The sequence below is a fragment of the Schistocerca nitens genome, chromosome 1, assembly GCF_023898315.1.
Source record: "Schistocerca nitens isolate TAMUIC-IGC-003100 chromosome 1, iqSchNite1.1, whole genome shotgun sequence".
In the NCBI taxonomy this organism is placed as follows: Eukaryota; Metazoa; Arthropoda; class Insecta; order Orthoptera; family Acrididae; genus Schistocerca; species Schistocerca nitens.
In genome coordinates, this window is record NC_064614.1 from 892,313,894 (window position 1) to 892,334,539 (window position 20,646).

Consider the following 20,646-nt stretch of genomic DNA (forward strand, 5'->3'; position numbering starts at 1 on the left):
AACAAACAGATAGCGCAATAGAGTAGCTCAAGTGGAAAGGAACACTTCCTAATTAAATTTCTGCATCCTACACCGTTGGCAGCTCTGTGTAGGTTGCAGTTACATGATTTTATTTGGGTGATTACAAAATCAGGCAGCCGAGGCAGCTAGTTCATGGCGATTCGGTCAACCAAGTGAATGAATGTACTGAACATGCTGCAAACCACTACAGGGAGCCTGTGTGTCAGAATTGTTATCCAGTGTGGCGCAACCGCGTTGCAGTAGAAGAATGAATCGCAGAGGAGATGGTTCGGTGGTCTGTTGGATTCATGTCACATTTGCATTTTTGTGGTCTGGGTTCGATTCCAACTTATGCCGATGATTTTTGATAGGTAGAGACGGATTCTATTCTCTTCTGGTTACGCCAAGTGAAGAAGGTATAATGGCATTGTGGTCTGAATTTCACATTAAACGTGATATTCCTTCTCTACCAAGTATACGTTAGGTTGAACCACAATAAAATCAGCAGTGGTGACATGTAGAAACTCTATCACCAGTAACATTTCTTGTACTTGTTATTTATTTCGAGTGACGAAACAAACACTACGTATGGGCACAGGACACTTATTCCATCTTTTATTTGAGCTTCTGTGTGTCGATAAAATTGGTTCTGAACTGGGAATGCAACTCAGACCGCCCTTAACGCGGAATTTGATCCGTTCGGGACAATACAGCTCGACTACAATTTGTTGTTTGTTCAAAACTGCAGATTCCTCAACATCTAGCGCGGGAATGGGTTCGAATCCTGGCCCGGCACTAAAGTTTTCATTATGTATTATCAAGCTCTAGCATGAGAATATCTATCTGCTGGTGGATAATAATTTTGATTTTTAACGTATTTTCATTCGTTGTCAACACTAACGATATCTGACGTTTTTGACTCCCAGTGAGACACAGAACTATTTGCGAGATCACTGTAAGTTCAAGGAGTTATTCCAAGCTGCTGGTGGAGAAAAATTCGGTACCTGACGTCTCTTTGTGTGTACTCAACAACGATATGTATGGGGTTCGATTCCCAGTCAGCACTGAACTCTTCGTCATATTATTTCTAGTTGAAACATGCTCACATGTCGATGCTGGCGTAACACACCCATATTTGACGTACGTTTTCTCTAGAATATAACAACGATAGGTGCCGGGTTGGAGTCCTGGGAAGGAAAAAATTAATGTTTTGTCACGTCATTTCACTTAAAAGATCTAGCTACTGCCGAGAAAATCCGATATGTCACAGTTGATTGTGTTTAGATATCAATCCGATTAGGTCGTGGGTTCGAAACCCTGTCCTACACAAAGCTTTACCTCACGGCATTTCAAGTAAGTTACTTGTGAAGAAGCAATATTTACCATCTCTCGCAGTTCATTAACAGGGACAATAGATGCTGGGTAGGGATTTCGCCTGTTAAAATGTTTACGTTATGTAATTTAAAGTTGATATTTGCTAACTGATACTGTCTAAAATCGAGGCGTATCACTTTCTGTCTGCCTAGTCAGGAGTAAGTGTTAGTTTCCATCAGTCACGAAATCTTTGCTTAGGCTGCATGACCTGGGTTTGAATCCATATGCTCAACGAGACGGTTCGTCGTGTCATTTGAAGTTCATACATATTCTCAACTAGCTGCTCGTGAATAACTTAAATTTTTAATGTCATGTTGTGTTAAATAATATGAACGGTATGTTACTTTGAAGAGGAAGTCATGACTACGACGAACTTACTACGTGCATTACCTATCTGACGTAATAATGAGAGTGGTAACATTTCAGGTATGTCATTTATTGCAATAAATGTGAGCTTACAAACCTTAAGGACAGTCTTACTTGTTGGAAACATTTTCAATAGTCAAACGACTGTACCGAGGAGCGATTAGAGCACCTGCTAGACAGCTGCGTTATGTAGTTTGCTTGTGAATCAGGCGAAATGCTATTCAGGTCGTTCGGATACTTTTGAGCACGACTCAACATTGCACTCTTTTTAACATCTTCGGAAATGTCATTTTCGACTTTTTTATGTTGATCCGAAAATGTGTCTCGTTCCGAAACCAGTCATCGAATGAATAAAAAGTAAAATATTTGCAACTTGGATTGGTTTTTCGTTCTGCTGATTATTAATTATTTTTCTAGCTCCACTCCTCTTGCCCTTCTCCGAGGAGTGGAAAGAGTGTCTGGCGCATCAAAAGATGTATTAATTTGCTACATAGCACACGCGGCACAAAACTACTTCGCAGTTGCTATATACGCAAGGTTGTGTATTACATCTCTGAGGTTAGCAGTGGTCGGACAGAAAATATGAGCGGGATCAAGTCTGTCGGCTTCTACGGACTTTGGCCGATGCAGAACTAGGGTGCCCTCGTACATCTTTTTGTGAGCAGACTGTAGTTAGGTACCATACAAGCTAAAGTGAGTGAATGTCATGTTGATTAGCAATACCGGAGAAAAGTCGGTAAATTATTTCTTTAACCATGTTTGTGGTAGCTTTTCTATCTTTTACCGCGTGGAAAGGGGTTTCAGCGCGGTTATCAATCTTCTTATATATAAGTAACGCACTGGAAATCCCTGACTGAGGAGATTGGCGGTTAAACCTAGTGCACTGAAGCCAAAAGTTAAAAATACGCTAATAAAGTGTGAGGCTTTTCCCTGCCATTAAAAGCATTTATGTATTATTTTTACTAGATTTGCATTTTATATCGTTTACAGTAATAAATGTACGAAACTTTACATGTTATTTGACGTTTTCACTCTACACTTCTACAGTTAATCCTGTAGCACCGTATCATCTGTCAAAAACACATCTGAAGTTCATGAATTTGTATAAATTCAACGTATGAACGACAGGCAGTCTACACAAAACAGAAACCATTGCCACTTGGTCCATGAGAAAACGGTTTGGAGACCTCTGTTTTGAAGCATGCTGTTACCGCTGAGGAACAGCTCGCTGATGTTGGTTGATAAATGATTGAAGCGAGAGATGGCGGAGAGGCAATTGCAAACGGATATGCGTCCACATGTTTTTTTGAGTAATTAGCTATAGCGGTTAAAGTTATTTTTCGGCGTCAGATTCAGTTTCACAGTTCTTAAGGTAAAATGGGGTATGGGATGGTTTTTGTATCATCATTTGGCTGCAACGAAGAAAAGAAATTGTGTTTCTGGTCGTCAGTGAATTGAAGAGCTATCAGAAGTACGCCGTCTTGGTCTACGATTTGCTTTAATAAAATGGCGAAACATGGGCTGTCGACAAAACGGAGCGTCAAGTAAACGAGTACTTAGAAAAAATCGCAATGGAACAATCCAATTGAGCTGTAGAAAATGCTATCGAGTTTGATGGTCGCAGCGAATGACACGTCATTTTGACTTCACTTTAAAGTGTGTCAACAACTTTTCCCATTGGTTCACTTCTACGGAATGGGCTAGAAGTCACGATCGGGAAGTATTCAACTAAACATATAGTTTCGGGTGGTTCTGGCGAATACTACAGCCTGTGATCGTATTCTGTTTCGTTGCCAAGGTGACACCGTTTTAAATATAACGGAAACCACTGTAAAAATCAAAAATATTTTATTTGCAACAGTTAGCTACACCTTCCAGCTACTTCTCTATGTAGTCGACGACTGGACTTGGACATTTGTCACAGCGTTGTACCAACTTTCCAATACCCTCATCGTAGGAGGCAACCGCCTGTGCTTTCCGCCAGTTCTCTGCGCTGGTCTGCAGCTCGTTGTCTGTGCCCAAATGCTGTTTTCATAGCCAGCGGTTTCTGTGAGAAGAGATGAACGTCAGGGTGAGCCAATCAAGGACACTGACGGGCATACTAGAGCCATTGGCCAAAACGTCTGTGCAAAACTTCATCGGATTTTCACCGTGTTTTCCATTTCGCGCCCGAGGGGCCGTTACTTCCCGAAGAGTCGTCATACAGTGGCGGATACGAATAGATTTACAATTGAAGAACATCTTTTTCTTAGCGTAACGAACGGGTGAGACATTTGATGAAATTAGGGAAAACTTTTTTAATCGCTTCGGGAAGAAACCCAAAAGGAGGCTAGTTTTCGAAAACTGGAAAGAAAAGCCTTTTCAACTGGATCTGCGACAGATACACCGTGCGGCGGAAGACTCAAGAAATATACCAACGATAATGAAGTTACTGAACGCATAAATGCATCATTACTTCGTTCAGCCGCAAAATTGAAAAGGAAGCGATCGGTTGAGATGAACATTTCCAGGACCTCCGTAAATCTTTGTATGAAAAATAGAAGGCTACCGTTCATTTCTATCCGACAGCATCAATGAATTAAGTGATCATGTTATGAAGACGCTGCGTGATTCGTACGAACAATTACTTGCATCTTTTCCAACTATAGCAGCTTAACGTAAGGTTATGATGACAGATGAATGTGCTGTGCATTACAGCTCCCGATCTCGAAAAGTTTGTATCTTGGCGGAAGAAAATCCTGAGAATAATCACTCCCGACATGCTGTGTCAGACAAGCAGAAGCACATAGCAGCGAATGCAACTGTGTGCCGAGAATGATTGGCAGCGCACAGAGAGAGAGTTTGAAGTATGCAAGAAGTGTGCAAGAATATTCGCTTCTGTGTTATTCCATTCTTGCGTGTATCTTTTTCTGTTAAATACAATTTCTGCTAGAGCTTTGGAGTCGTTTCATGTTCCTGTTCGTCTCTCATGCTGCTTGCTTCTTGTTTCGATGCAAAAAGATTAAGATCGTGGCTTCGGGCCCACCCTGTACTTGTACCTTATGTAATCATAATCCGAAACTCTCACTTAAAAGTGCCACAGTAATCTAGCTGTGTGGTTGTTATGGTCTGTTGTTGTTGTCTCCAGTCCTAAGACTGCTTCGATGCAGCTCTCCACGCTAATCTCTTCTTTTATGTATAACTACAGTCACATGCATTCATTTGGTGGTCTTCCTCTATAATTTTATCCTCAGCACCTCCTTCCACTTCCGAACTAACTATACTTTGATGTCTCAGTATGTGTTCTATCAACCGATGCCTTCTTTTTGTTACATTGTGTCATAAATTTCTTTTCTCCCTGACCAGATTCAGTGCCTCTCCATTAGTTATAAGGTCCACCTACGATGATTGTTAGCATTCCTCGCTAGTGCCACGTTTCAAAAGTTTCTTGGATATAGTGTACAGTGTATATCGTCGAAGTTTCATCCCCTTATAAGGTTACACTCCAGACAGATAATTTCAGAAATACTCCTAATCCTTAAATTTATATTAGACTATAAAATATTTATGTTCTGTATGAACGTTTATCTCGACTATTGCCAGTGTACTACATTTTATATCATATCTACATCGACCATCATCAAACTTTTGCATCTCAAATAGCAAAACTCGTCTACTACTTTTAGTGTGTCATTTAGTAATACAATTTCCTCAGTAGCACGTTATTTAATTGGGCTATGTTCCATTACACTTTCTTAAATTTATATGTTTACCTTATAACCTATTTCAAATATCGTATTCATATTGTTCAACAATCTTCCAAGTCATTTGCTCTTTCTTCCAGAATTACGACATCAACGACATATCTTAGTTTTTAATTTCTTCTTCCTGGGATAAAATTCTGCAATTATCTCCTTAGTTTCCTTTACTGCTTGCTACATGTACAGACTGAATGAAGTGGGGAGTAGGCTGCAACCTCAGTCTTACTTCCTTCTCGGCCGGCCGGTGTGGCCGAGTGGTTCTAGGTGCTACAGTCTGGAACCGCACGACCGCTACGGTCGCAGGTTCGAATCCTGCCTCCGGCATGGATGTGTGCTATGTCCTTAAGTTAGTTAGGTTTAAGTAGCTCTAAGTTCTAGGGGACCTCAGCAGTTAAGTCCCATAATGCTCAGAGACATTTGAACCATTTTGAACGGACACTGCTAAATATTAAATAACAATTTAGTGATATCCGGGGCGTACAATTAGAGCCTATCATATCCACGTGTCTTTGAAAGGGATATCACATGTGTCATTCCATAATACGAACAGTAAAGTGGCGGCACGTATTAGTAATAATTCGCATCCCCCCCCCCCACCCTCACTCTCATGGCTGAAAGACAGAGATGTAGTCTTTCATCCCTACTCTTCAACATGTACACTGGGGAAGCAATGATGAAAATAAAAGAAAGGTTCAAAAATGGAATTAAATTTCAAGGTAAAAGGATATGAATGACACGATTCGCTGATGATATTGGTATCGTGAATGAAAGTTAAGACTAATTACATGATCTGCTGAATGAAATGAACAGTCTAATCAGTACTTGGCGTTTGCAAGGAGATTAAAAAATCTGCGGCGACACACAAAACAGAATAAATAAAACATAGCAGATAACTCACCCATGAAGTGTAGGTGCCCGTGATTGTTGTTGAATCCTTGACCTACTTATAATTACATTTTTACACTAGTGATCTAGTTATAGCATCCGAATTGTAACAAAAGGCTCAAGTAACGGCAAAAATAACAATATCGCATTTCTAAAAATCTTGACATGTAAAGGCGACGATCTGTATACAGCAGAGATAACATAATTTCTTTATACCACGAGATGAGGGACCACACCGTGGTCATGGATGAATGGTTATACACTTGGTTGTAATTATATTTTTAACGTTCACGGGGATCCTACAATTTTCTAGACTAACGTCATTTATAATCATCACAAGGAATTTACACCTATTTGGAAGTCGTTTTATGTAGACGTGTGCTGTACCTTAGGACTCTCTCTCTCTCTCTCTCTCTCTTTTATTTTTTTTTTTGTATTCTCGCGTATGCAATGTGTTCTTGTGTTATTGACATTAGTATGTATACATTGTTCATTGCATGTATCAGATGGCACTTCTGGGTTGTATGTCCGAATATCAGCCTGACAGAGACTTCTGAAATGGAGCGCATGGTGTACAACAGGACATCCTTTATGAAATCTTTTACTTTCACCTGTAGTTTTGAATGCGTGTAGAGAAAAAAGTGTTATTTTATCTATGATAATAGGGGACCTGAAAAAAATACAGCCACCAAACAATTTTTTAAATTCCATTTTTAACAACAATCGTGTCAGTTTTTCACCCAAACGATGATGGGGTGAAAGCTCAGAACGCGTCCTCAGACACGTCGAGAGCAGGAGCGGTGAGCAGACTTAGCGACCACGCACCATGACGACGATGGGCTGCGTGCGGATCTTCTTGGCCCTGGCGGCGTAGCGCAGCGTGTTGAGTGTCTCCGTCACGTTGGACCGCGCCGGTGAGATGCACGCGATCTGCAACAGACGCGAGCAGTGAAGAGATTTAATCAACAGTTGGAGAAGTAGTCCAGAGCGTGTCGCATTATAATAAAAAATACCTCCAATTGTAGTAACGTGTACATTCTTGCCCATTCTCGACTAACGACTAGCACTGCGAGTGGCACGTAAAACTTGTACCGTTATTGAGTCTCGGCAGAATCAATGTCTGTTTCAGATTGTTCTGTTTACGTGTATAAAGACCTAGGAACATACTTGTTCACAAGTGCCGAAATTTACCAGTAAGTGATTTCTCTCTGCCTGGTGTGACCACCCAAGGGTCTACAGTGTGTGGTTTGTCTATGTAGATCTTCTCCTCAACGATTCCAATAATAACGACGAGTTAAACTGTTAGTCGAAGAATTCAGAGGTCCAAATGTCTTCGCAATGTTACAGTCGCTGAAGAAAATTGCAAGTTCAAATGGTTCAAATGGCTCTGACTTAACTTCTGAGGTCATCAGTCCCCTATAACTTATAACTACTTGAACCTAACTAACCTAAGGAGATCACACACATCCATGCCCGCGGCAGGATTCGAACATGCGACCGTAGCGGTCACGCGGTTCCAGACTGAAGCGCCTAGAACCGCACGGCCACACCGGCCGGCCAAATTGCAAGTGTAGTATGTGCGATGTCATTCCATCATATTCAAAACATCCAGTGGAGAGCTAATTTTCACGCAGTTAATTAATTCACTAATTTTTACATACGGCTAATCTGAAGAAGATTTTTTTTTTTTTTTTGGGTCATCAGTCTTCTGGCTTGTTTGATGCGGCCCGCCACGAATTCCTCTCCTGTGCCAACCTCTTCATCTCAGAGTAGCACTTGTGACCTATGTCCTCAATTATTTGATGGATGTATTCCAATCTCTGTCTTCCTCTACAGTTTTGGCCCCCCAAAGCTCCATCTAGTACCATGGAAGTCATTCGTTGATGTCTTAACAGATGTCCTATAACCCTGTCTCTTCTCCTTGTCAGTGTTTTCGACATATACCTTTCCTCTCCGATTCATTGCAGAACCTCCTCCTTCCAAGCCTTATTTTCAACATTCGTCAGATACAAATGTTGAAAATGCTTAGATGCTCTTCTGCTTTGGTTTTCCCACACTCCATGTTTCACTACCATACAATGCTGTGCTCCAAACGCACATTCTCAGAAGTTTCTTCTTCAAATTAAGGCTTAGGTTTGATACGAATGGACTTCTCTTGTCGAGGAATGCCCTTTTTACCAGTGCGAGTCTACTTTTGATGTCCTCCTTGCTCCTTCCGTCATTGGTTATTTTATTGTCAAAGTATCAGAATTCCTTAACTTCATTTACTTCGTGACCACCAATCCTGATGTTTCTCGCTATTCTCATTTCTCCTACTTCTCATTAGTTTTGTCTTTCTTCGATTTACTCTCAGTCCATTTTCTGTACTCATTAGACTGTTCATTCCATTCGGCAGGATTTTCAGTATATTCATTTTGAGCAGGTACAACGTCTCGTATTATAAGGAAACTGTATTTGTTTTAAGCTATGCCTCGAAGAAGAACATTAACGGGTCGGACTGAAAGGCAAAGGGCTAGGGAGACAAAATTTTTGCCCAGAGAAAGTAATAGGGATAATGCGGATGTTGATAACGATAATTCTATTGTTGTTCTGAACGATACATTTAAATGTATAAATTTAAGAACTGTAATTGGGGTTTGATGAGTTTACATTGCAGATTTTATAATGCAAATCATTTCTCGTCTTAGGTGACTTTACACAGTACAACGACATTCATATTGTGTTGTTATAAGGGTAAAGTAATTTCCCGCTATTAACAAAAAAACAAAATATCTTTCAACGCAGTGTATCAAAGGCTCCCTTCAAATGATCGAACTATTGAAGAGAATCAAAGAAGTATTTCAAGAATACATGTAGCTACAATACAGCATTTGCCACGGATCTGTTCTGCGGCTAAAATTTCAGATACTTTAAGATACATGATAATTCATTACAGATCAGGTCCAGTGACGTAACTGGTCGAATTTCGACCACAAGCGATAATAGTCCTCTAAAATCCCCTTGCAGTGTATCCGTCGATACTGAAATTTTGTAGTACATAACGATAAGGTGATCCTTTGAAAACAATTTTAGATCTTACAAGAATCGTTAGAGAAATTGTTTGCATAGCCGGCAAGTGGTTACAGCTGTTTTTTTTTTTTTTTTTTTTTTTTTAATTGAGCAGATGCTTACCATGAGCGTTACTCCGCTGCCGGCGAGGCTGTCTGCTAGCAGCTTGGTGAGCTTGCTGTCCCGGTACGGGATGTGGCCCGCCTTCTTCCTGCTGTCGCTCAGCGAGGCGATGCAGTACCCTGGGGACAGGCACACAGCGTCACACACACTGCATAGAGTCACAAACAGAAATGCACGCCTTCTCATCCCCTCTATGAGCATGCTATGCTTAGTGTTGCTTTGGTGAATGTCGTAGTTACTTACGCATTTCTTTCGCCTGGCAAGTTTTAGTCTTTCATGCCCTCTCTTACATCCAACCAAAGAGTTTTTTGGGAATCAACATCACAATTAGTAGAGTGCGTGAGCAACATACACTGGTGTGCGAAGTTAAAGAACGAAAGTAGCTTCCGCATGAAATGTCACTGCCAAACAAGGTAGCTCGATGAAACTTGGACCATACGTAGAAAGAAGTGTTACAGTATAGCACAGAAGGTAACTGACAGAAATACCCAGTCAGACGAACGGAAATGATACTTTTATTGAAAGACAATAGATCTTGTAAGTAAATGTTTCCCTGAGACATTTAAGTCCCTTTTTATTATCTACGATTATGATCGAAGCAGATGAAACGAATTAAAATTTGTGCTGTGATCGGGACTCGAACCCGGGTCTTCTTGCTTGCGAGGCAAAAATACTAACCATTACACTACCACAGCACCAGCAACTTTGCTGCATGAACTACCTAAGCTGAGTACCCTCCCCAACACAAACTTCAATTCATTTTCCCTTATATATTGTCGCTATTGCCAGGGCTCTGCGATATATAAGGCAAAATGAATTGAAATTCGTGTTGGAGAGGGCACTCAGCTTAGGTAGTTCGTGCAGCAATGCTGATCATTGTGCTGTGTAGTGTAATGGTTAGCATTTCTGCCTCACAAGCAAGAAGACCCGCGTTCTAGTTCCGTCCACAGCACAAATTTTAATTCATTTCGTCTTCTTCGATCATGAAAGACAATAATTACGCTGCAGTCAACGCGATATATGTTGGTCCCGTGGACATAATAAAAAAAGTGGAATATGATTCTTAATAGGGTGCGTGATCACCACAGAAGCAGTGGATGGTCTGCAATAACCCCCATACTGGCCAAGTGGTTGGTAACGAGTTCCTGTGGTAGGGCTTTCCATTCCTCCACCAGAGCTTTTGACAACTGCTGAGTGGTCGTTGGTACTACAATACGTCTCCCCAACGCATCTGACGTGTGCTCGATGAGACTCAAGTCGGGAAGAGGGGCAGGCCAGTCCATTTGCCGAATATCATCTCCTTCCAAGAGCTTCTCTATCTGTGCTATTCGATGCGGTCGCGCATTGTCATGCCGAATGCACCCCTCAAAAGACGCACACAGTGTAGGAGTACAGTGTCACAACAACGTTGACTTGTGAGCGTGTTCAAAGACAACATTATGCCTCCTCACACCATACACCTGGATCCCCAAAACGATCATGTTCGACAATGTTCGTAGAGCATTACGTGTTACCACCTACCGCTATATGAGAGTACGCCCAGAATCACTGATCAGACTTAATATACTCTCATTCGAAAGGACCACACCACCGCACTCCTCGTTGATTCAGCCCATAAGCTCTTGCCAAAATCGCGATCTGTTCCACCACTGGCGGGTGTCAGTAGAACACAACGTACTGGTTGTCCAGCAGAGAGACCGTCTCCATGTAGTCACCGTCCTACTGTGGATCGTGACATTGCGTGCCTTGCAGCTCCGGTAAATTGCAATTGTATCAGCTGTTTGGCGTCGGTCCCTTCTTGCCTGTTGCACAATATAGTGGTCAACTGCTGCTGTAGTTCACCGTGGTCGACCCTCTCCTCTTTTGGGCTCCGGCCGCTGTGGCCGAGAGATTCTAGGCGCTTCAGTCCGGAACCGCGCTGCTGCTACGGTCGCAGGTTCGAATCCTGCCTCGGCCATGGATGTGTGTGATGACCTTATATTAGTTAGGTTTAAGTAGTTCTAAGTCTAGGGTACTGATGACCTCAGATGTTAAGTCCCATTATACTTAGAGCCATTTGAACAATTTTTTTTCCTCTTTTGGGCAGGAATGCTAGCTATGCACGTCGAACTATGCTGTGAGCAGTACCAAACTTCCTGGGTACACTTGTCACACTTCGTCCTTCTTCTAGTGTTCCCATGATTATCCCCCTTGTAAAGTCGCTCATATGTTGTCTCTAAGCCACGTTGCAATGAAGAACACTACCACAGTGCACCGTAAATTGCTCGGTGATTTGACGTACCCTCTCTTTCCCCACTCCTTCAGCCACCTCGTGTTACGGGACCAGCCCTATTTGGCATTACAGAAATGCTGGCTTTTCGCCACGTGACTTCTGACTTTCCATGCTCGACTGGGAGATTTGTGGCAACATGCTCCCTCACTATTATTCATTTCCCCCGATTAGTTAATATTTTATGTTGCTTTATTTAGCAAGGGGAAACTACGGCCGTAATTTTTCCCGAGGGCATGCAGCTTTACTGTATGATTAAATGATGATGGCGTCCTCTTGGGTAAAATATTCCGGAGGTAAAATAGTCCCCCATTCGGATCTCCGGGCGGGGACTACTCAAGAGGATGTCGTTATCAGGAGAAAGAAAACTGGCGTTCTACGGATCGGAGCGTGGAATGTCAGGTCCCTTAATCGGGCAGGTAGGTTAGAAAATTTAAAAAGGGAAATGGATAGGTTAAAGTTAGATATAGTGGGAATTAGTGAAGTTCGGTGGCAGGAGGAACAAGACTTCTGGTCAGGTGACTACAGGGTTATAAACACAAAGTCAAATAGGGGTAATGCAGGAGTAGGTTTAATAATGAATAGGAAAATAGGAACGCGGGTAAGCTACTACAAACAGCTTAGTGAACGCATTATTGTGGCCAAGATAGATACGAAGCCCACACCTACTACGGTAGTACAAGTTTATATGCCAACCAGCTCTGCAGATGACGAAGAAATTGAAGAAATGTATGATGAAATAAAAGAAATTATTCAGTTTGTGAAGGGAGACGAAAATTTAATAGTCATGGGTGACTGGAATTCGAGTGTAGGAAAAGGGAGAGAAGGAAACGTAGTAGGTGAATATGGATTGGGGCTAAGAAATGAAAGAGGAAGCCGCCTGGTAGAATTTTGCACAGAGCACAATTTAATCATAGCTAACACTTGGTTTAAGAATCATGATAGAAGGTTGTATACATGGAAGAACCCTGGAGATACTAAAAGGTATCAGATTGATTATATAATGGTAAGACAGAGATTTAGGAACCAGGTTTTAAATTGTAAGACATTTCTAGGGGCAGATGTGGACTCTGACCACAATCTATTGGTTATGACCTGTAGATTAAAACTGAAGAAACTGCAAAAAGGTGGGAATTTAAGGAGATGGGACCTGGATAAACTGAAAGAACCAGAGGTTGTACAGAGTTTCAGGGAGAGCATAAGGGAACAATTGACAGGAATGGGGGAAAGAAATACAGTAGAAGAAGAATGGGTAGCTTTGAGGGATGAAGTAGTGAAGGCAGCAGAGGATCAAGTAGGTAAAAAGACGAGGGCTAGTAGAAATCCTTGGGTAACAGAAGAAATATTGAATTTAATTGATGAAAGGAGAAAATATAAAAATGCAGTAAATGAAGCAGGCAAAAAGGAATACAAACGTCTCAAAAATGAGATCGACAGGAAGTGCAAAATGGCTAAGCAGGGATGGCTAGAGGACAAATGTAAGGATGTAGAGGCTTATCTTACTAGGGGTAAGATAGATACTGCCTACAGGAAAATTAAAGAGACCTTTGGAGATAAGAGAACCACTTGTATGAACATCAAGAGCTCAGATGGAAACCCAGTTCTAAGCAAAGAAGGGAAAGCAGAAAGGTGGAAGGAGTATGTAGAGGGTCTATACAAGGGCGATGTACTTGAGGACAATATTATGGAAATGGAAGAGGATGTAGATGAAGATGAAATGGGAGATACGATACTGCGTGAAGAGTTTGACAGAGCACTGAAAGACCTGAGTCGAAACAAGGCCCCAGGAGTAGACAACATTCCATTGGAACTACTGACGGCCTTGGGAGAGCCAGTCCTGACAAAACTCTACCATCTGGTGAGCAAGATGTATGAAACAGGCGAAATACCCTCAGACTTCAAGAAGAATATAATAATTCCAATCCCAAAGAAAGCAGGTGTTGACAGATGTGAGAATTACCGAACAATCAGTTTAATAAGTCACAGCTGCAAAATACTAACACGAATTCTTTACAGACGAATGGAAAAACTGGTAGAAGCCGACCTCGGGGAAGATCAGTTTGGATTCCGTAGAAATACTGGGACACGTGAGGCAATACTGACCTTACGACTTATCTTAGAAGAAAGATTAAGGAAAGGCAAACCTACGTTTCTAGCATTTGTAGACTTAGAGAAAGCTTTTGACAATGTTGACTGGAATACTCTCTTTCAAATTCTAAAGGTGGCAGGGGTAAAATACAGGGAGCGAAAGGCTATTTACAATTTGTACAGAAACCAGATGGCAGTTATAAGAGTCGAGGGACAGGAAAGGGAAGCAGTGGTTGGGAAGGGAGTAAGACAGGGTTGTAGCCTCTCCCCGATGTTATTCAATCTGTATATTGAGCAAGCAGTAAAGGAAACAAAAGAAAAATTCGGAGTAGGTATTAAAATCCATGGAGAAGAAATAAAAACTTTGAGGTTCGCCGATGACATTGTAATTCTGTCAGAGACAGCAAAAGACTTGGAAGAGCAGTTGAATGGAATGGATGGTGTCTTGAAGGGAGGATATAAGATGAACATCAACAAAAGCAAAACGAGGATAATGGAATGTAGTCGAATTAAGTCGGGTGATGTGGAGGGTATTAGATTAGGAAATGAGACACTTAAAGTAGTAAAGGAGTTTTGCTATTTGGGGAGCAAAATAACTGATGATGGTCGAAGTAGAGAGGATATAAAATGTAGACTGGCAATGGCAAGGAAAGCGTTTCTGAAGAAGAGAAATTTGTTAACATCGAGTATAGATTTAAGTGTCAGGAAGTCTTTTCTGAAAGTATTTGTATGGGGTGTAGCCATGTATGGAAGTGAAACATGGACGATAAATAGTTTGGACAAGAAGAGAATAGAAGCTTTCGAAATGTGGTGCTACAGAAGAATGCTGAAGATTAGATGGGTAGATCACATAACTAATGAGGAGGTACTGAACAGGATTGGGGAGAAGAGGAGTTTGTGGCACAACTTGACCAGAAGAAGGGATCGGTTGGTAGGACATGTTCTGAGGCATCAAGGGATCACCAATTTAGTATTGGAGGGCAGCGTGGAGGGTAAAAATCGTAGGGGGAGACCAAGAGATCAATACACTAAGCAGATTCAGAAGGATGTAGGTTGCAGTAGGTACTGGGAGATGAAGAAGCTTGCACAGGATAGAGTAGCATGGAGAGCTGCATCAAACCAGTCTCAGGACTGAAGACCACAACAACAACAATTATTTAGCTCGTCCTTAAATTTTGCAGAGCAATCTACAGGGTGAAAAGTATTTAAACCGACAAACTCTTGGAGGTTGTAGGGGACATCAAAACAAATATTTTTCCCTAATGTCATTTTTTCCTATGAGGAGTATTTAAACCGGTTGAGGAAGATTTCTCTGGCGGCAAATTAATTAAACCAACAAACACTTTTCCCTTTTTTATTACCAAGAGTCAACAACTAGCTAGCAGATACGGCCCAATTAAACAGTCCCCAACAACACCGACCCACACATTAACGAAGAACCGCACTTGATGAGCGCTAGTAACTGTGGCATGTGAGTTATCCTCACTCCAAACATGCGAATTGTGCATGTTGAAGACTCCATCACCCCCGAACGTTGCTTCATCGGTAAACAACACAGAGGATGGAAATGTAGGATGCATTTCACACTGTTCCAGGTGCCACTGCGAAAACTGTGCTCTGGGTGGATAATGAACTGGTTCCACGTTGTGGACACGCTGTAAGTGAAATGGACGTAACGATTGCTCTCTAAGCACTGTTCTTACATTCGTCTGATTCGTCCCCATGTTACGTGCAATTGCACGAGTGCTGATTGAAGGATCCCGCTCCACATGCTGCAAGACAGCTTCCACAACTTGCAGCGTTCTTACCGTGCGACGGCGTCCCTCTCCAGGTAATTTGCTAAATGACCCGATCTCACGCAGACGTTGGTACACAGCAGCTAAGGTCGTATCATGCGGGGTACGGCGATTAGGATATTGTTGTTAATAAACCCGCTGTGCAGATCGTCCGTTGTGGTGCGCTACGTAGTACTCACCAACCATATCTGTGTACTCACTCCAGGTGTATCGCTCCATTAGTAAACAGAGACAATGCACTACTGCGCTGGTGGACAGCAGTTGCCTGCAACTGAAGAGCGTAACACGCCCTCTAACAACTGAAGATAGTAATACGGCCTCTAACAACTGAAGACAGTAATACGGCCTCTAACAACTGAAGAGCGTAATACGGCCTCCACTAGTTTAAATAATCCTCACAGGAAAAAAGACATTAGGGAAAAATATTTGTTTTGATGTCTCCTACAACCTCCCAGAGTTAGTCGGTTTAAATACTTTTCACACTGTATGGTGACATTGTTAATGATACTGTGACACGCATCATAGCCCCTGAGCATCAGCCACGGGTATAACTCCGACTGCGTATCCATCAGGCGAAGCTAGGCTGACGTATTCCGGCAGCCACCCACAGAGGTCACCAATGACAAGGGACTATGTTGGACGTCGCTTGTCATGTTTACGGAATCGTGCAAAGGTGTGGTACGACTTAGCGCTAGCAGCTAAAAGCGCGGGGCCAGACTGTTATACCGCGCTGTCTCCTCTTTATGAACAACGTGGTTATAGCTAAACTTTCGCTACCTGAGACAGTGTAAACGGAAAAATATGTTCAGTAAGGGTATCCAACTTTATAGGACTGATGTTCAGACTGTGAGCTGCAGAATTTGCATTGTTAATATTGATGTCATGGCCTGCCGTTAGGTGCCGGTACTGGTACGGCGACATGGAGATGAAACACAAGCAAACATGGGTCTGGACGAGGCGAGCAGAGCTTTACCTGTAAAGCTGGCTTACCAAAACAACAGCAATAGTGCTGCTGCTCTTCGTGAGTATCGACGCATCAGTGGAATACGGAAAGATTCTCTGTCCACACCGGAACTGAAGAACGGGAATAGCAAGTTTGAATTATATATCAGCGCACACTCCGCTGCAGAGTGAAAATCTCATCCTGGGAACATCCCCCACGCTGTGGCTAAGCCATGTCTCCACAGTATCCGTCCTTTCAGGAGTGCTAGTTCTGCAAGGTTCGCAGGAGAGCTTCTGTAAAGTTTGGAAGGTAGGAGATGAGGTACTGGAAGAAGTAAAGCTGTGAGGTCGGGACGTGAGTCGTGCTTGGGTAGCTCAGTTGGTAGAGCACTTGCCAGCGAAAGGCAAAGGTCCCGAGTTCGAGTCTCGGCCCGGCACACAGTTTTAACCTGCCAGGAAGTTTCATATCAGCGCACACTCCGCTGCAGAGTGAAAATCTCATTCTGGAAGTTTGAATTAACTGGCGATTTGGCAATTCCTCCTGGGAGAAATTACTGTTGGCATGGCTGAGAATCTGGGCACAGTGTGCGATCTTCAAACAGTGCACGAGCTGTGTCACGACAACTGAACATTCTGTTAACCACCGTTGCTTCGGACAGCAGAAGGGCGATATCTAGTACTGTTCCAGGCTGTCGTGGATGCCGACGGTCGTAACACTGAACAACGTTTGTAAAATGGAAAGTAAAATAGTACGTAATTAAAAAATGTTGTCCCCTCAGTGTGGAAGTTAAAAAAGAGTTTCCTTTAATAGTTTATTCGTTATTTCTCTTCTGCACGTCCTTAAAAATGTTTCTACAAAGATTCATTGTCCTACGATGACCCCTTTTCAATAGCAGCCCTCTGAAACAGCCAAAGTTTGATTATAACCCGCTGCGGCTTACCTGGCTCTCAGATCTGAAGTCAGTTCTGGAACCGAGAGGTCGCCAAGAGTGAGTCTTTGAGTGGGTCCGTGCATCGGACGGAAGAAGGACACTCTTAGATAGTGTTTACAAAAGGACAGAAAGTGCGTAGTGACATTGGACTTAGTCTCTAACAGGACTATTATCGACTTGCATTGTACAACAGGCTTGAAGTTGAGTATTTGTGTTCTTGTAATAAAATGTGTCTTTGGAACAATGTGCTGTTATCACTTCGTTAGTTATGTTTTCAGAAGGCGTGTGTGATGTGAAGTTGGGAGTAGTACCCCTGTGATACTAACATCAGCGGCACCTTGAATAAGTAGATATCAGAGTGGATATTAGAGATGATGACGACGACACGGACGATGTTGACAATATGTATAGTAATGATTATATGGCATTTAAGACATGCCAGTGTTATTAAATTATATGAAGGACTTTTTTCCCCATTGCGTCGTCAGATGTGAGTAATGACAAGTAACAAATGAGTGGCTACAGTACAGAAGGAATAAATGTGTACAGAAAGTTGATTAGTCAGAGGAAGAAAGAGAACTAATTGGCTAAGATTAGAAGGAAGGAAAAAAAAATAAAAATACAAAAGCATGAGACTAGCACAGATGGTTTATAATATGGCAGCTTCAGTTTACCTGTTGGAGAGAAAGAAAAGAGCTGAGATATGGCGTGAGGGAAGCAATGTCAACGATAACAAAAATGGTTCAAATGGCTCTGAGCACTATGGGACTCAACTGCTGAGGTCATTAGTCCCCTAGAACTTAGAACTAGTTAAACCTAACTAACCTAAGGACATCACAAACATCCATGCCCGAGGCAGGATTCGAACCTGCGACCGTAGCGGTCTTGCGGTTCCAGACTGCAGCGCCTTTACCCGCACGGCCACTTCCAACGATAACAATTAAAGCCTTAATTTCATCTTGAATGGGTAAGACGAAAGTTACACATTATGTGGCTGAAATGGAGAAGGAGATGGAGAACTATTTAGTGCTACGGAAGAATAGAACCAAGATGCCATACGCACCTGACCTGGTACTGCAGTTATGGAATGGTGATAGATATGTGACTTGTGAGGAGAGGCGTTGAGTACACGAATGACAAAGGGACCGATGAGGTAAACAGAGCTATGAAAATCACGTCGCCTAAGTGGTCGCATCCGACTAACTGAGTTTAAGTGTGACTGATGTGATCATCCCACGGATTGTTGTACTCACATCTTACACAGATATTCATAGCCAGCTCGGATCGTCTGGAGACTGCACTGTTTGTGCCTTGTTGAACTGCAGGAGGAGGACAAGGATTTGGAAACACCACAATACGTTACCATGCCCTGTACGGTGTAAGAAAACCGTTGCCACTCAGAACAGCTTACAGTCGTATCGGAATGGATGCCACACTTCCTGAAAAATAGTGGCAAGTTGAGGTAACGATGATGGAGGTGGATATGCCGGCCGAAGTGGCCGTGCGGTTAAAGGCGCTGCAGTCTGGAACCGCAAGACCGCTACGGTCGCAGGTTCAAATCCTGCCTCGGGCATGGATGTTTGTGATGTCCTTAGGTTAGTTAGGTTTAACTAGTTCTAAGTTCTAGGGGACTAATGACCTCAGCAGTTGAGTCCCATAGTGCTCAGAGCCATTTGAACCATTTGATGGAGGTGGATAGCGACCACGCACCCTTCTTTGAAAGCAGACCACAAAGGCTCAATAATAATGCGATTCGGTGACCGTGGTGGTCAGAGGAAATGTGACGGTTCATCTTAGTGCTCATAAAACCAGTCACGGACGATGCGAGTTGTGTGAACAAACGTTCTGACGCCTTCGAACGCAGCATCACCACTGGGGAGAAAACACGCTATCGTGGGATGGGCCTAATGAGCAGAAGTGGTCACACAATCCTTGGCGGTAATGCGACCTAGCAGAGCAACCGTAGGGCCCATCAGTACCCGGACAATGGCGCCAAAATCATCACGGAACCCCGTCATTTTCTACTCTTGGGACGTAAAGACGGCCAGAAGTTGGAAACAGTGTGAAACAAGACTCATCCGACCAAATGACTAATTGCTTCATAGCCCAGGTTTCATGGCTTCGCCACCACAGTTTCGTGTTAATGGCATTTGCATCATTGATGACTGGTTTTGGAATTCCCGCTCTCCTTGCAGTTCTCCATCCTGTTTTGGTGCTGACAGTGTTCGCGAATGCGACATTCAGCTCTGCAGTGTCTTTTTCATCTGTTGTTGTTGTTGTTGTGGTCTTCAGTCCTGAGACTGGTTTGATGCAGCTCTCCATGCTACTCTATCCTGTGCAAGCTCCTTCATCTCCCAGTACCTACTGCAACCTACATCCTTCTGAATCTGCTTAGTGTATTCATCTCTTGGTCTCCCTCTACGATAGCCGGCCGAAGTGGCCGTGCGGTTAAAGGCGCTGCAGTCTGGAACCGCAAAACCGCTACGGTCGCAGGTTCGAATTCTGCCTCGGGCATGGATGTTTGTGATGTCCTTAGGTTAGTTAGGTTTAACTAGTTCTAAGTTCTAGGGGACTAATAACCTCAGCAGTTGAGTTCCATAGTGCTCAGAGCCATTTGAACCATTGAACCTCTACGATTTTTACCCTCCACGCTGCCCCCCAATGCTAAATTTGTGATCCCTTGATGCCTCAAAACATGTCCTACCAACCGATCCCTTCTTCTAGTCAAGTTGTCCCACAAACTTCTCTTCTCCCCAATCCAATTCAATACCTCCTCATTAGTTATGTGATCTACCCATCTAATCTTCAGCATTCTTCTGTAGCACCACATTTCGAAAGCTCCTATTCCCTTCTTGTCCAAACTAGTTATCGTCCATGTTTCACTTCCATACATGGCTACACTCCATACAAATACTTTCAGAAACGACTTCCTGACACTTAAATCTAAACTCGATGTTAACAAATTTCTCTTCTTCAGAAACGATTTCCTTGCCACTGCCAGTCTACATTTTATATCCTCTCTACTTCGACCATCATCAGTTATTTTACTCCCTAAATAGCAAAACTCCTTTACTACTTTAAGT

The 20,646-nt window shown here is 42.7% G+C and overlaps 1 protein-coding gene and 1 non-coding gene across 2 annotated transcripts in view; both read right to left on the reverse strand.

The window, feature by feature from the left end:
• Positions 1 to 20,646, reverse strand: part of LOC126210745 (kinesin-like protein KIF12) — a gene marked incomplete at its 3' end in the record, with an annotated part of 623,286 nt that overhangs the window by 78,778 nt on the left and 523,862 nt on the right. The window contains exons 10-11 of the mRNA XM_049940000.1: positions 9,537 to 9,655; positions 7,191 to 7,295 (exon numbers count right to left, since the gene is read on the reverse strand). Of these exons, the coding sequence (XP_049795957.1) occupies positions 7,191 to 7,295; positions 9,537 to 9,655 (224 nt within the window). The remainder of the gene's footprint in view (positions 1 to 7,190; positions 7,296 to 9,536; positions 9,656 to 20,646) is intronic.
• Positions 10,159 to 10,231, reverse strand: Trnaa-cgc (transfer RNA alanine (anticodon CGC)). The gene has a single exon. It is a non-coding gene; the product is annotated as a tRNA-Ala (tRNA).